The sequence below is a fragment of the Tupaia chinensis genome, unplaced genomic scaffold (genome assembly GCF_000334495.1).
Source record: "Tupaia chinensis unplaced genomic scaffold, TupChi_1.0 Scaffold139757_1, whole genome shotgun sequence".
NCBI lineage: Eukaryota > Metazoa > Chordata > Mammalia > Scandentia > Tupaiidae > Tupaia > Tupaia belangeri.
Window position 1 is genome coordinate 4,358,054 of NW_006199637.1, and position 16,588 is coordinate 4,374,641.

General features: G+C 47.5%; 1 protein-coding gene across 3 annotated transcripts in view; it reads right to left on the bottom strand.

Annotated features, from left to right (window-relative positions):
* EFR3B (EFR3 homolog B) overlaps window positions 1-16,588 on the bottom strand; it is a 111,702-nt gene that overhangs the window by 54,634 nt on the left and 40,480 nt on the right. For all 3 annotated transcript variants that reach the window (XM_006162217.3, XM_027765800.1, XM_006162216.3), the window contains exons 2-3: window positions 7,546-7,622; window positions 5,854-5,981 (exon numbers count right to left, since the gene is read on the bottom strand). In XM_006162217.3, coding sequence (XP_006162279.1) covers window positions 5,854-5,981; window positions 7,546-7,622 — 205 coding nt within the window. The remainder of the gene's footprint in view (window positions 1-5,853; window positions 5,982-7,545; window positions 7,623-16,588) is intronic.

The window sequence follows — 16,588 nt, forward strand, 5'->3', positions numbered from 1 at the left end:
AAGAAATACGAGTTGGAAATGTTTTCTATCCTGCTGGGAGTGAGACACTCCAAGAAGTCACAGACTTGGAGCTTGGGCTCATGTGCCCATATGGGGCGGTGATCCTTCCATTTGTAAACTCAAAGGGGTGTGAAATAGAAAAGGACTTCCTGACACAAAGAAAACAGGGGAGGTCAAGTAAGCAGAGGACACCCAAACCTAACTGTGGTGCCAAGAAGACAGGTGAATGCTAAGTCAAAAGCATGGAGCAGGGGTCTGCACTAGACTCTCACATGGCCAACCGTGGTTCGAATCCCAGACCTGGTGACTTCCTTTCTCACTTTTTTCCCCTCTCTTTTGCTCTGCCCCTCTCCGGTCAAATTTTAAAATAATAATAATAATAATAATGTTAAATAAAAAAATAATTAATTTTTTAAAAAGAACTATTAAAAGAAAAAGCATGGAACAAAGGTATTTCTTAGAAGATTGCCATAAAGCTGTCACCGCAGGCATTAATAACGTTATAGATCCCTGAAACTCTAAAGTTCATATGTTCTGTCTATAATAAAGGATAAGTTAAAAGAGTGGTTCTTCTTTACATCTTGATCCAAATCATATGCATCTTTGAATGTTAGGCAGATATTTAAACATTCTTGATTAAGGGAGCTTTGTCCTTAAAAAAATATACACACAAAGTTTGGGTAAATTAAATAAAAGCACAGGAGGCATGACTTCAGACAATTTCTGGAGCCACAACACAGGCCACACGGCCACAACACAAGGCTCCACAATATCAAAAAAAAATGTTTATTTATTTATCTAATGATCTGGTGTGATTTTCAACAGAAAACCTGCCAGGTTTGGGACGTGAAACCATGGTCAGCCATGTGGAAATTCACTGCCTTAACCACCATGCCACATGCTGGTCCCCGCTCTATACTATTTCTCGTGGCAACTGCCCAATCTCAGACACCATGTGGTCAGACTCCCTCAGACATAAGCCAGTTTTGCAAGTCCAAACATGTGAAGTGACAGTGGCTCTGACATCTAAATGCTCTTTGCTTTTTAAAATTTAAGACATTAGATTCCATATCTTAGGTCCACTAAGTAACTGGGGCAGCAGTAATGCAGAACGATGCCCTGCAATGCTGGACCTACATGAGAAGGTCCCAGGTTCATATCCCAGGGCTTCCCTGTAAATGCCAGGCACACACATGCATGTACATGTCACCCTGGCTGGCTGAGCCTGGCAGTGGATTGCACCAAGATCCTGATGAGAGTGTCTGTCTCTTTCATTAACTTGAAATAGTATTAAGTTCAATAAAAATGGAAATAGGGAATCTATGAGCACATTCACACATGGATCATGCCACGCTCTTATCTTCAGAAAATCTTTCAAATACACAGACAACACGGGGTCTTTGAGCTCTCTTGGTGAATCAGAACCATGGACTCCTATTCCTCCCAGCTCTGCGTGGCCAGCCATTTCTGGTTCTCAATAGCCTGGTCCTCAGGGTCCGTGACAATGACAGCCCAGGAAACCCATCTGCCTTGCAGACTCACCCCTGCAAGTTCAGGTCCACTGTGCAGGCCAGTGAACAGAGACCAAAGCCGGCAGGGCTGGGATGCAGACGGGGTTGCAGCCTTTCCAGCGGGGACAGGCTTCCCCTGCAGAGAGCTGGATACATGCAGATATAGGAATCATGGCAGGTAGGAAGTGGAGGCAGGCGCACCGGAATTCTTTTCTATTCTGAGTCATCCCCACATCCGCCCGTGTGAAGGGGTCTGCCAGCATTTCACCATGATTTTACGGAGTTTAAATGAGGTCAAGGAAGGGTGGGGTCCGGTTAGGCAAGAGAAGAAAGTAGAATAGAAGGCCTCCCAAGTCTCAGGGCCTTAGATTACTGCCTTTCCTTTTCCTGCCAAAAAAAAATTTTCAGGAGATCCTGATAAGGAAAAACCATCTGTTGCCAGGCAAAAAAATAAAAAAATAAAAAAATAAAATGGCTATAGGCCAGGAGTGGGACATTTTGGTGAAAGTGAGAATTATGAAACAGAAAAATAAGTACAGAAATGTAAGGCTGGGCTGGCCCTGTTGTACAGCAGTTAACCACATGGCAAAGAAAGTTGGATCCCACATGGCTGACCAGGGTTTGAATCCCAGCCTCATCAGCCTCATACTGAATGTGCACATGTACCCAGGATCTTGATGAGATGGAGAATCCGAGGTAAAAGGATTATGGTGTGATCAGACCCTTCTGGGGATGCTTTCTCTTTGTCTCTGTCTGTCTCTTTCTTATGTGCATAGACGCATCACCTGGTACTTATTATTTAAAAAAAAAAAAAGTCATGTAAGACATGTCTTTGAATATGCTCTCCTTTGTTCCTCATTTCTGATCTTTTTTTTTTTAAAAAGAATTACTTTTATTTAACTTTATTTATTCATTCATTTATTTTAATTTGACCAGAGAAAGAGATATACACATACACACACACACATAGAGAGAAAGAAAGAAAGAGAGAGAGAGAGAGGGAGAGAGAGAGAGGAGATGAGAAAGCAAGCCACCAGGTCTGGGACTTGAACTATGGTTAGCCATATGGGAGTGTCCAGCGCCTTAACCACCACGCTACCTTCTGGTCCCCCTCATCTGATCTTAATACTAAGATGAATGATTATAACTATGAATTTGAACTTCTCAAAGTACTGTAGAAAATGGAAAGTTAGCAGGGCCCTGGAATCCCCTAACCCAGCACTCTCCATGTCTATCCCATTTCATTGGAACCTTCCTCACTATGGCCTATCTGCCTGACCCGAATTCTCTAAAGGAAAAGGCAGGGGATTCTCAGGGTGACGTCCTCTCCGCAGGGCTGGGCCAGAAGACTGCCATCAGCAGAGATCTGCTCGGGGCTGATGTCCTGGAGGGGGCCTAATGTAGTAACAGTCTGGGAATCTGAACTGGCCCAACTGGGGACTTGGAGCAGGATAGGGAAGGAAAGAGCGGGGCCCATGGATGAAGACAAAGGCCACAGCATTTGACAACCCAGGGTCCCTGGTCTGCTAGCAGGGCTTTCCTGCAGGCAAGGAGGGCAAAACTCAAGGCATTTGGGATGGACTGGGATACTGGTTCAAGGCCCAGCAACAGAGGCCAGGAGGGGACACATGGTAGATGACAAGAGGAACTCGGCATCAGGGACCGAGGCAGAAGCTGCATTGTAACTAAAGAAAAGATACAGGGGGCCTGGGTGCTTAGGAGAGAGATAGGAAGTACTGGGATCGAGTCCCAGGCCAGGTGACTGGTTCTGCTTGGACACCTCGTGCTCAGTCAGGTGTGGCCATAGAAACGGGGGGAGGGGGGGCAGGAATGGAGGAGCAGATCTAAAGTCTGGGAACTAGACTTGGTGGAGAGGAAAGGCCACTCCAAGGTCAGGGGTTAGGATCAGCAGGCAGGAAGTGGCAGGGGGGGGGGGGGGGTTTGCTCAAGAATTACTCAGAGAGCAGTGACCTTGACAAAGGGCTCTTTATCCTACGCAGTTTCAGTCTTTGTCAGCCCATTCCTGGACAGAACCTTCTGAGGTTTCAGAGCCCAGAATAGGGAGAGGGATTGACCTTAGCCACGGAAGGGAGTGAGCACCCTCGATATCTCTATCTGTCCTTCAATCAGGCTCAGGGTCCTTCTAGGGAATGTGGATCTCCTAGGAGCCCCACTGGGTCAGCTCCGAGGTTAGAGTGCTTAGGTTAGAGTAGCCTACTCCTCCCCGGCATGGGTGTTGCCATCCTCCAGGGCCCAGGCAAGATCTGGCACCAGCAAGCTCTAGGCACGGGCGATCTGGTCATACCTGAGACAGGATCTGCCTCTGTCCACACTGACTCCGAGACTCCCCCAGCCCCTGCTGGCACCTCCTCTGCTCCCAGTTCCTGAGGGTATTTTAGAATTGAGCTGAATGGCACAGGAAATGCACACAGAGGAAGGAGAACAACACTGGGAATAGCCTGCTTTTTGCTGCTCTGCGTATCGCTGTCCATCATACGGCACACCAATGAACAATCCCTTGAAATTCACACCTTACTGTTTCTCTGCCTGCTTTGGCTATTCCCCTGGTGCTACCTGCTAGGACCCAGTGTCCACACACCACTGGGACAGGGTAATGATTCAGGGAGCCTGTGGAGAGGAGGGTGGATCCACTCAGGGTCTGACACCAAGGGTCATGTCACCCCTATGTGGTCAAACCATAAATACAGACACTTGCGTCATGGCATGACAGAGCCACTCATGCTGTCTGCATGTGAACGTTTTGCCCTTGCAAAGTGGCCATCAGGGATGAGGAAGATAATGATGACGTATGTGGCCTTGGGTAGGGAGACAGGGAGGGTGAGGAGAGAGGGTATGACACAGATCTCACAGATTCTTCTTTCCGAATGTCTATGATTAAAGCCCTCAGCAAGGCCTTCAGACTAAATGCATAGAGGCGGCAATGGCTATTTTTAACAGAATGAGACCAATTTTGAATTGCAGTTCTAAGGGCAGTGGAAGGATTCTGAGTGACTGTGCTGGCTACAGGAACATCGCTGCAGAGACGGCAGGCAAAGTCAGTATTAAATATTTCATGTGAGAGTTAGCATGTTAGTTTTAGGGGTCAATCTAGGATAAAGCCATTTTACCTGCTTGAGTATCTTCTGCAATGTGTCAAATGGCCTTACATAACCGGCACACCCTTTTGATCGCAAGTGTAACCTAATTTTATTATATAAAATGATCATGGACTTGCATGGGTTTTACTGTCAAATGACCTTACATAACCGGCACGCATCGTCGTTACACCCTTTTGATCGCAAGTGTAACCTAATTTTATTATATAAAATGATCATGGACTTGCATGGGTTTTACTTCTGCCTTTGCACACAGGAGCTGGGTTTCAGATTTGCTGGTGAGTACTCCTGTGTTTTCTGGGACTCTGCACCCTTCTGTCCCCTGGGAAACCTTCTCGCTCTCACTCAAGGCCCACTTCATCTCCCCTCACCCCCATAGGAGGCAGGGGCCTTGGAGGGTGAGGGGGCCAATGGGCAATTGGGAGTCCCAATCCAGGGGTTACTGGTGAGAGAGTACCAGCCTAAAGGCAGCAGGCCCAGAGAGCTGGGGGCATTGCCAGCCAGTCCATCTGAGAGGGTCTACAGTAGGCATGGTGGATGCGGTGGGCTTGCCTGGGGTGGGGGAGTTGTGGAAGACCCCAGTAGTCATACTGAAGAGCTTGGGGCTTGTTGATTTTTTTGTTATTTGTTTGTTTGTTTTTAAGAATTATTTAATTTTATTTATCATTATTATCATTTTTAATTTGCTGCAGGGCACATGTACTCACCAGAGAAAGACAGAGAGAGAGGGAAAGTAAGAAAGCAAGCTGCCAGGTCTGGGACTTGAACCATGGTCAGTCATGTAGGAGTCCAGCACCCTCCCCATCGTGCCACCTGCTGGCCCCTTTATTGTTTATTTTTATAATTTTATATTTATTTCTTCCATGACAGAGAGAAGCCCCAACAGGGTCCCGATGCCATGATGCACCCCAGCTTTTAACCAGCCCCAGATTATGTGCTCTGGTGTATTGGCATACTCGGTGAGGTCTCCAGGTTTGAACCAGGGACCTTCCAATGTGGGATCGCCTCACAGAGTATTGCATTTTACCACTGTACCACCCTCTGGTTCCGTGCTTGGATCCTATTCTGAAAGTGCTTAGAGAGTACAGCTCCAGGTCTGTGTGTTGAAGATCATATTCAGCAGTATTAATCGGGAAGGACATCCGTTAATTCCACTTTCTTGGGAACTTTCTGGGCTGCCCTCATATAAGACAGTTTCTGAACAGCTCCCTCCTCCCATTACTCACCCATATCGATGTCGACCCACATCACGGATGAGCCTCTCGGAGAGGTAGGCGCCAATGCGATCGAGCTTTTCTGGGGCTGAGAGGGCGTAGAAGGTCAGCTTCTCCATGTTGGTCTTCACCAGGCCATCCTGCAACACAGGTCAGAGGTCACCGTGGCCGCACTGTGACTAGAAGTGTTCAAGTTCGAGACAAATAACCACTCAACGCATTCCGCGTTCGCAGAGTGCCTGTTACACACGTGCCAAAAAGCACGCTGGGCATCAGGGATACAGATGTGCCTAAAACATAGTTCCGGGAGTCAGCAGGTCCGGGATCCAGTCAGGGGTGAAGGCACTGGATCCCACATGGCCAACTCTGCAGTTTGAGTCCTAGACCCAGCAGCTTGAAAAACACACCAGGCATGTGTATGTGGGTGCCCAGAATCTCATAAATAGAATGGAGGAGAAGGGATTGAGGCATGGCCATGGCCCCTGGGGATAATTTTTAACTTTCCTTCTCTCTGTGTGTCTATCTCTCTCTGGAAAGCATACCTAAAAATCTTAAAAAAAATAAAAAATCCATAGGTCCTGCTTTCTGGGAACCTATAGTCTAGCCTCAAGTATGCTAGCTTTATTAAAGAAGTACAGAGATATAAATGTACCTGTGTGTGCATGTGTGTGTGTAAATATATGTATGCAGATATACATATGCATGTGTGTAATCCATGAATATGTACAGTATGAATGCACATATGGGTATGTACATATAGATACACATATGTGTATATGAATGACCAGACTCATTAGAACTGATTGTGAGGGACCAGCAGATGGCGTAATGGTTATGTTGCTGGATTCCCACATACTTGACTGCAGTTTGAGTCCCAGACCTGAAGGCTTAAAACATGCTGGGGTGTGTGCGTGCATGCCCCAAATCCTGAGAACAGAATGGAGGAGAAGAGATTGTGGCTTGGTCATTCTCCCTGGGGGGTGATATTTTGCTTTCTAGCTCTCTGTCTCTCTCTCTCTGTCGAGTACATGAGTCCTATAGCAAAACTCTCTCACAAAACAAAACAAAAAACCTCAACTTCAATGTGCTGGATATCCAGCACCGAGATACAAACAGACAAAAGGAAGCTCTTAGGGAATTCTCCAGAGGATGCTGGAAACGTGAACCACCAACTGCCCCTCGAGGAGAGGCCTCTGATTTCCAGAGAGCTGGTCAAGTGCAGCCAATCCCAGCGTTTCTCTGACCACAGCCCATCATGCAGCCCGATGTGTAGAGTGACGGCTGGGAGGGAAGGAGCCAGGCCCCTGCGTGTGCACTCAGACACTCGGCAGAGGCTGCAGGGAGGCAGGCTGGGGAGAGACACGGGCTCTGGGGAGCACTCACGCTGAACAGCTGCAAAACATTACCATCCTGAGAACAGCTCAAGGAACTACCACCCAGAGAGATCTGAGCCAGGAAGACATCTTCGTTGTGTAGCAACGGCCAAACACACGCCAGAAGTAACTTCCAGCTGCCTTCCGCAGATCCCGATGTCAGAGATCCAAACGCCCTCATCCTGGGTCCGGGCAGCCTCTCACCCCTGTCTGAGCTAAGGCCAAGGTTCCAGTTTGCCAGGGAAGGCCCAGGGGCCCTGAGAGGCCTGTCCCCTCACAGCCTCTCTCCACCACAGCCTCTGAGGCTCTGCCTGGACGAGATGTGACCCACCTCGGGATCCTCAGGGAAGATGTTGTCCACCAGCCTCTTGTACCTGGGGCGTAGGGCGCCGCAGCAGCCACACACACCTGCAATGGGAGAGAGGGAATGCATGAGCAAGGCCTCTTGTCAGGCTGTGGAGGCCGAAACCAGGCCCAGGCTGAGCAGATCGTAAGGAAACCAGCCCAGGCTGGAAACAGGAAGGTCCTCCCTGAGAGAGCCAGCCAGGGCTGAGTCCTCTCCTGCATCCAAGAGGGTGGCCATCCTCGCATGATGTCTTTCGTTTGGGAAGTGCAGCCCAGCAGATGCTAGTGTAGCCAGGTCACGGAAGGGCACTTGGAAGGGCGAGGCTCTGTGGTAGGAGCTTACACAGAAGGCAGGGGCTGCCCTGCCAATTGTTATACACACGTACGCACATGTGTGCACACACACATGCACATGCATATGCAGGACTATTTTTTCTTTTGGAGAGGTTTTTGCTCTAGGCTGCACACGCTTGCCAGAAAGACAGAGACAGAGAGACAGAAAGCAAGAAATCACCCCTAGGGGAGATGGCCATGCCGCAATCCCTTCTCCTCTCGGGATCTTGGGCAACATGCACATGCACCTGGCATGAGTTTGAGCCTCTGGGTCTGGGGCTCAAACTGCAGTCGACTACATGGGAGTCCAGCAACGTAACCATTACGCCAACTGCTGGTCCCTGGGACAGGGTTATTAAACTGCCTCCTGCAGCATAAGAATCTCCCAGTGTGGGGACTAGCAGAAGGTGTAATGGTTATGTCGCTAGACTCCCACATAGTCAATGTGGTTCAAGTTCCAGACCTGGTGGCTTAAACTCACACCAGGCGCGTGTGCATGTGTGCCCAAGATCCCAAGAAGAGAATGGAGGAGGAGGGATTGCAGCATGGCCATCTTCCCTGGTGGTGGTGGTGGGGGGGGTGATTTCTCGCTTTCTGTTTCTCTGTCTCTCCCTGTCTTTCAAGCAAGCGCACATGCCCTATAGCAAAAAAAATCTTAAAAAAAAATCTCCCAGTGTGTCCTGGGGAGATGGACACAGCTTTGCTGGGCCTGCTCTTCCCGCCCACTCCCTCATGTGTCCCAATCTCGCCTTTATTCTCTGCTCCTCAATCTCCTTCTACCATCCTCCCTCCTGGGGCCATTTGCATGATAGAATGTTACATGAAACTATGATAAATTAACATTACCATTAATTATTAAGATCTGACAATGCATCTTTAATACAGCATTACTGTGGGTGGTGTTTGCAAACTGCAGTGGCTCAAGAGTTGAGCAGGGCCTTGAGGGCCTCCTTTTGGTGGACCTTACACGCCAGTCCCCAGGGAGGGCACCAGTAGCTGTGGCAAAACACTGAGAATGATATGGCACTTCTTATGGAGCTAAATTATTTCATCAAGAAGGCTGAGATGACTTCTTTCATCTTTTGGGCTCGGGAGCCATGGAGTTAGGAAATCAATGATCCAACAAACTGATCAAATAACTCTAGGTCCCACTATAAAGTTTCCATGAATGAAACGGAAACCTTTGAGAACGAATCTCTTCTTCCAACCTCCCCCATGCAGGAGCCTTTCTTCAGGACTGCGTGGAGGGGCTTACTTGGGCCCATAGGGGCCTGGAAGGCAGAGGAGAGTGTCAGGAGTAGGCCCGCTAGAAAAGTCTACCCCTCCCCAAATCGATGCCCCTTTATCCCACCAATTAGGGACAAATTCAATTTGCATAGCATCCCACTTGAAACACGAATGTGCCTTCAGAAGATTAAGCTTATGGGTCATTGAGAAGAATTCCTTAATTACTTCATCTTGCCAAGAGCTCAAGAGCTTCACATGGTAGAGGGTGGAGAGTGGGTAAAAGTTCTTTGGAGTTTTGACTGAGAGGTGCAGGGCAAGCAGCACCAGGAGGAGAGAAAAGCAGAGATTTTGGCACTAAGGGCGATTTGGGTAGGGGCCAGAGCCCCCAACCCTCTTGCCTCAGTGGCAGCTCCGTGAACCCCAATGCAAATGTGACCCAACACGAACTCTCATGACACTCAAGACACGAGGCTTGGCTGTTGGGAGGTCACTGCCAGGGAGGTGTGGTGTGCTGGAAGGAAGAGGAGAACCCAAAGAATTGAAAGTCACACGGAAGCTACAGTAACCAAGACGGGGTGGGATTAGGGGAAAAACAGACAAGCAGATCAAACTGAACATCCATATGCAAAAGAAAATGAGTGCAGACACAGAGCCGTTGACAGAAATAACCAGCTCTTGAGAAGTAATAATTCATGTGGTTTATTGCTGAGCACGAGATTGAGTGACCTGACCCGGAAAAAGACAAACATGCTTCTCGAGGTGCTGAGAGGCAGTAGCTCCTTTTATACAGTTCTGAGAGCAGGAGTGTTGTCAATCAGCATAAGGAGTCTTTTACATTGACCTGGCCCAAAAAAGGCGGAACATCTGGAAGCAAAGGCTTGTAGGTTACAGGTGAGTTGGAAATTCTTAGATGAGTAATTGGTTAAAGAAATCTCTGTTTCTGAAAGAAATCAGCAGAAGAATGTGCTTTACTCTAAGAGATGGGAAGGCTTTCTATGAATCATAAAAACGCAATGTCTGGGACAGGATGTAGCGTCCCAGTATCAATGGAACAAACTGGTCTGCTAATGTTCGTAAGTGTGATTCTCCCAGACCCCTTGGAAACAAATGTTTTAGAAAAAGAGTCAGAATTTTGTCCTCAGCGCTTATACCCTTTCACCAAAATTAACCCAAAATGTATCACAGATCTAAATATAAAATGCAAAACTAAAAAAAAACTTCTAGAAGATAACGTAGAAAACTATCTAGATAACCTTGTTTATGGTGGTGACTTTTTAGATACACACCAAAGGTACTACTTACGAAAGGAGGAATTGAGAAACTACATTTCACTAAAATTTAAAATTTCTGCTCTGTGAAAAAACACTGTCAAGGGACCAGTAGGTGGCGTGGTGGTTAAAGGGCTGGACACTCTCACATGGCGGACCAGCATTCGAGTCCCTGGACCTGGTGGCTTGCTTTCTTACTTTGCCTTTCTCTCTCTCTATCTCTGTCTCTCTCTGGCCAAATTAAAAATAAGTGAATGAATAAATAAAAATAAATAAATAATTTAAAAAAAAAAACACTGTCAAGAGAATGGAAAGGCAAGTCATGGATTGGAAAGACATATCTGGTGAAGAATTGTTATCCAAAACCTATAAAGAACTATTTTTTTAAAGTTTCTCTCTTATGGAAGAAATAAAGATTTTTTTTTTCTTTTTGGAGAGATTTTTTGCATGTGCTTGCTGGAGAAACCAAGAGAGACAGACAGAAAGTGAGAAATCACCCCACGGAGGGATAGCCACACCACAATCCCTTCTCCACTCTTCTCTTGGGATCTTGGACACACATGCACACGAGCCCGGCGTGGATTTCAAGCATCCAGGTCCAGGACTCAAACTGCAGTTGGCAATGTAGGAGTCCAGCAACATAACCATTACACCATCTGCTTGTCCCTAAAGTTTGTTTTTTAATGACCTCTTAAAAACCAACATAAAAAAAATTAAGGGACCTGGGACCAGCAGGTGGCATGGCGGTTAAGATGCTGGATACTCCCACATGGCCGACCACAGTTCGAGTCCTGGACCTGGTGGCTTGCTTTCTCACTTTTTTTTTTCTCTCTCTCTCAGTCTTCCTCTCTCTCTCTCTCTCTCTGTGTGTGTGTGTGTGTGTGTGTGTGTGTGTCTCCCTCTGGACAAATTAAAATAAATGAATGAATAAATAAAATTAAATAAATAATTCTTTAAAAATATTAAGGGACGAGTAGATGGCATACTGGTTACTCTGTCTCTCCAGTGAGCACACATGCCCTATAGCAAAAATCTCTCTAAAAAAAAAAAAGAAGAACGAAAATTTAAAATGGCTGAAGATCTTAACGGATACCTCACCAAGGAAAATACACAGATGACAAGTAAGCACAAGAAAGATTCTCCACACATAACACATCATCAAGGACTTCCAAATTAAAACAAAAATGAGACATGTCCATCTACTTCTGATAATGGTGAAAATCCGAAACACTGACAAAATCAAATGCTGGCAAGGCTCTGGAGCAACAGGAACTCTCGTCCCATTGCTGACAAGGATTAAAATAGTTCAGCCATTTTGGAGACAATTTGAGAGTTCCTTACAAATCTAAGTATACTCTTACCCTATGATCCAGCAATCACCCTCCTTAATATTTAACCAAAAGAGTGGAAAAGTTAGGCCCACACAAAAACCTGTACCTTGATGTTTACAGCAGCTTCATTCATAATTTCTAAAACTTAGATGCTACCAAGATGTCCTACAATGGGTGAATGGATAAACTGTGGTACATCCAGTCAGTGAAATATTATTTAGTGCTAAAAAGAAATGAGCTGTCGAGCCCTGAAAAGACATGGAGGAAAACTTAAATATATATCACCAAGTAAAAGAAGGCAATGTGAAAAAGTTACATATGGTATCATTCCAACTATACAGCATTCTGGAAAAGGTGACACTATGAAGACAGTAAAAATCAGTGACTGCCAGGAGGGAGGAGGAGGAGGGAGGGATGAACAGGCAGAAAACAGAGAGCTGTTAGGGGAGCGAAATGTGCATGATGAACACTGTGATACCTCTGTCCACACCCATGCAAGGCACCATACCAAGGATGAGCTCTAGTGAACTGAGGGCTCTGGGTGAGATTTGTCCATGTAGGCACACTGACTATAGCAAATACATCATCGTGGGACTAGCTGGTGGCATGGTGGTTGAGTAACTGGATCCCACGTGGCTGACTACACGGTTCAAGTCCAGGACCTGATGGCTTGAGAGACATGCTGGGAATAGGCGTGCATACCCCAAGTCCTGAGAGGATAATGAACGAGAAGGGATTGTGGCATGGCCATCCCCTCTGGTGGTACTTTCTCTCTCCCTCTTGGTCTCTCTCTGGAGAGCATGTGTGCCCTATACCAAAATAAAACACATCGCATTCTGGTAGCACTGAATGGGGGAGGTCATTCATATGTGGGCAGGTGACCAATGGGAAATCTCTTTACTTTCTTCCTAACTTTGCTGTGAGCCTGAAAATGCTCTGGAGCCAGACCAAGGATAACTTTGAACTGGCTAAAAGTTCCAGACTTTGCCTGAATTGACAGTGAGCTCTGGGAGCCTCCTGAGCAGGAGGTGACAGTAAAGATCAATCCAGAGGTGGCATGCAAGAAGGGACCAGACACTGGAATTTCAGGCAGTGAGAAGTCCTATACCTGGTGACTTGCTTTCACACTCCCCGCTCCCCTCTGGTCAAATTAAAATAAATAAAATAAATAAAGTTAAATAAAATAATTCTAAAAAACAAATAAGAAAGAAACATTTGGGTTTATGAGAAGAAACCAGCATGCAAGTATTTGCAAATTGTTCTGCTGTGTTGGGCCCTAAAGTTCTGTTTATTTGCTTGTCTGGTTTTTAATTCTTTACAAACCCAGTTTGGGGGATGACAAAGGAAAAAGGCAAAATTAATGGACTTATTTAAAGAGAAAAAGGTATGGAAAAAATAATAGTTATTGTGTTTCAGTATTTCACCATGAGCCAAATTTTAAACGAGAACACAGTGGGTAATAAAAGCCAGAGAGCTGACTACATCTTATCTGGAGGAAAGAAACACGAGAAAGAATCACTGGGGAAAGAAACCTAAAGCTCACACTTAATCATGATCTGGTCCACTTTAGAAAGAGACCAATCACAGCTCAAGAGATTTTTCGGACTCGGCCGGGGCAGAAAGCCCTGTACCGCACTCTCAGTTTCCTGGGAAAGAAGGCAGAACCAGGGGCGGGAGGTAAAGTTCTCTGAGATGAAGCAAACAGCTGTGTGGGAAGAAAGGGCAGGGGGAAGGGGTGCTGTGCCCACTGCTGGATGCCGAGGCAGCTCCAGAGGCGACAGGAAGCCCCCAGTACTTCCGAGACACTGGAGAGAGGAATTTGATATATCCACACAAACTGGCTAGGGAGGGGAACCAGCAGTTAGCATAATGGTGGTTCGCATCCCGGACCCGGTGGCTTAGAACTCATGCCGGGCACGTGTGCGTGCGTGCCCAAGATCCTGAGAGGAGAATGGAGGAGAAGGGATTGCGGCGTGACCATCCCCCCTGGGGGTGATTTCTCGCTTTCTGTCTCTCTGTCTCTCTCTGCCTGGCGAGCGCACACGCCCTATAGCAAAAACCTCTCAAAAAAAATAAAAATAAAAAAATAAAAAACAAACTGGCTAGGGAAAAACAAAACAAAGAACAGAGACATTAAAAAGAAATGGAGGACCAGCAGATGGCATAATGGTAATGTCACTGGACTCTCACATGGTTCGAGTCCTGGACTTGGAGGCTTGAAACTCACACGATGTGCATGTGCGTGCGTGCCCAGAATCCCGACAGGAGACTGGAGGAGAAAGAACTGTGGTGTGGCCATCCCCCCAGGGAGTTATTTCCCACTTTCTGTCTGTCTCTCCAGCAACCGCATACACTCCTACAGCAAAAGAAAACCTACAAAAAAGAATGGAATGGAGTGGGCCAGCATGTGGCATAGTGGTTGGGGTACTAGATTCCCACATGGCCAACTGCAGTTTTAGTCCCATGATTGACTGAGGTTCAAGTCCCAGACCTGGCAGCTCACTTTCTCACTTTCCCTTTCTCTCTCTCTGATCAAATTAAATAATAATAATAACAAGTTAATTCGATAAACAAATAATACAAGAAAGAAAGAAAGAAGAAAAGAAAAAAAGGAAAAGAAAAGAAAAGGAAAGGAAAGCAAGGCCACCGGGTGGTATGGAGGTTAAGGTGCTAGACCCCACATGGCTGGTTGTGTGGTTTGAGTCCTGGACCTGGTGGCTTGAAAATCACACCAAGCATGTGTGCATGCATGCCCAAAACCCTGAGAAAAGAATGGAGGAGAAGGAATTGCAGAGTCGCCATCCCCACTATGGGATGATTTCTCACTTCAGCTTTCTCTCTCTGTGAGGGTACTGCCCTCTAGCAAAAAAAAACACAAAAAACAAACAAACAAACAAAAAAACAGGAAAGAAAAGGAAACAGTTCATTGTATGAGAGATCAAGAAACACACTTTAATACATTTCTTTAAGCTTGCTTCTGACAGGGCTCTTTAATCTCTTTTGAGAGAAAGACCACCCCCCGCCCCCGCAGGGTCAGACATGCCACGAGCCCCTCTTCTAGTTCCCCAGCCCCCTGTAGCATCCCAGGCACGTGAACATGCAGCCCACACACCTCCAGGCTGACCAGGTCGGGGGTTCCCATTCCGATCACCACATGGATCGGCTTCTCTCGGGCCTCCCTTGCCACTGTGCCATGGAGTCGGCCTTCATGTGTTTACCCTCGATGTCAGTACACAGAAGTAGGCAGGCACAGGCAAATGCCTAGAAAGGACCCACTAAATTCCTAGCCATTTGATCTCTAAGAGAAACACTCTCCCGGGGGCCCTCTCTTCCTTTCTGGGGATTACACCTGGCAGATCCAACTGTGGTATGTGAATCTAAATTTCTCAGGGACTCTGTTCTGTCACCAGGACCTGCCCTCCCTAGGACCGGTTCACCTGCCATGCCTCTCTGAAGGAAGAGAGGAAGAAATGACCTGGCCAGCTTCCCGAGTGAGTACCTGCTTAGTTACAAAAAAAGGTTGATCCGTAACAATGAACTAAATGTCAAATGAGATGATTTCAGTGGCTTTCTCTGACTTCAAACTCTAAGAGAGGTGAGAGCTGGGGCCAGCAGGTGGCGTAGTGGTTAAGGCCCTGGACTCCCATATGTCTGACTGCGGTTTGAGTCCTGGATCCAGAGACTTGTAAACAATGCTGGGCACGCTGGGCATGCGTGTGCCCCAAATTCGAGGAGAATGGAGAAGGGATTGCAGAGAGGCCATCCCCCCGAGGGCAGGGGGTGTGATTTCTCACTCCCTGTCTCTCTGGCGAACACATGCACTCCATAGCAAAAAAATCTCTCTCTTCAAAAAAGAAGAAACTCATGCCGGTAGTGCGTGCATGCATGCCCCAAATCCCCAGGAGAATGTATAAGGGAATGCGGCATAGACATTCGCCCCACCCCAGGGGGCGATTCCCTCATTCTGTCTGTCTCTGTCTCCCCGGTGAACACATGCACCCTACGGCAAAACTCTCTCTATGAAAACAAAAAAAGTGGGGGTTGAGATCTGTCCCAGACCCCTGCCTCTCCCGTCACCTTCTCTCTGGCTCATTCTGCTCCAACCGCAGACCTCCTCACGTAGCCCTGCCTCGGGCCCTCGCACTGCATAGTGCTCCTGTCCAGACGCTCCTCCTGGTATCCTGGGGGCTTCCACTCTCCTTGGCCAAATACCCGCTAGCCGCAGAAAATTCCCTGGCCACCACTCCCCTCTCACTTTCTGTCCCTTTTCATTTATTCCTTTTGATAGCACTTGTTACCAGCGAACACTCTCCTCTGTGCTGCCCTCGGCTCTCCCCACAGGATGGTCAGCCCCTCGAGAGCAGGCATTGTCTGTGTGCCTGCTGTATCCCAGGGCTGAGCAGAGTCCAACCCAGGGGTGGTGGGGGAAGGGGATGCTCAGGCACACCTCCTGGATGAAGGAGGGGCTGTGCGACTGAGCAGAAAAGCAGTCATGAATTTCAGAGCCAGGAAGGGGCCGATAAGGTTCTCGGCAAAGCTCTCTAGATGTGTGCGCGGTCTATCGGGGACCTCAGTGACAAATTCTCATTAGTGAGCCGAGGGTTCCTGTTCCTGGACTGGGTGTCCTCACCTTCTGTAGCTCGCCAGGGCCGGCCTTCCTCTAGGACTGGGGGCTTGGAGACAGACACACTGGCCGGCAGGTAGCATGAGGTCAGGGTCCCTCTGCCCTGCCATGCCACACGCTGGCCTGCTCGCCCCCATGCCCAGGCCCTTGCCAGCTTGGCCTGTGTTAACAATCCTGACCGTGTGTCAGAATTCCCTTCTGCCCTCCCAGAGGTGTTTAAGATGCTCCTCTCCAGGGCCAGCAGGT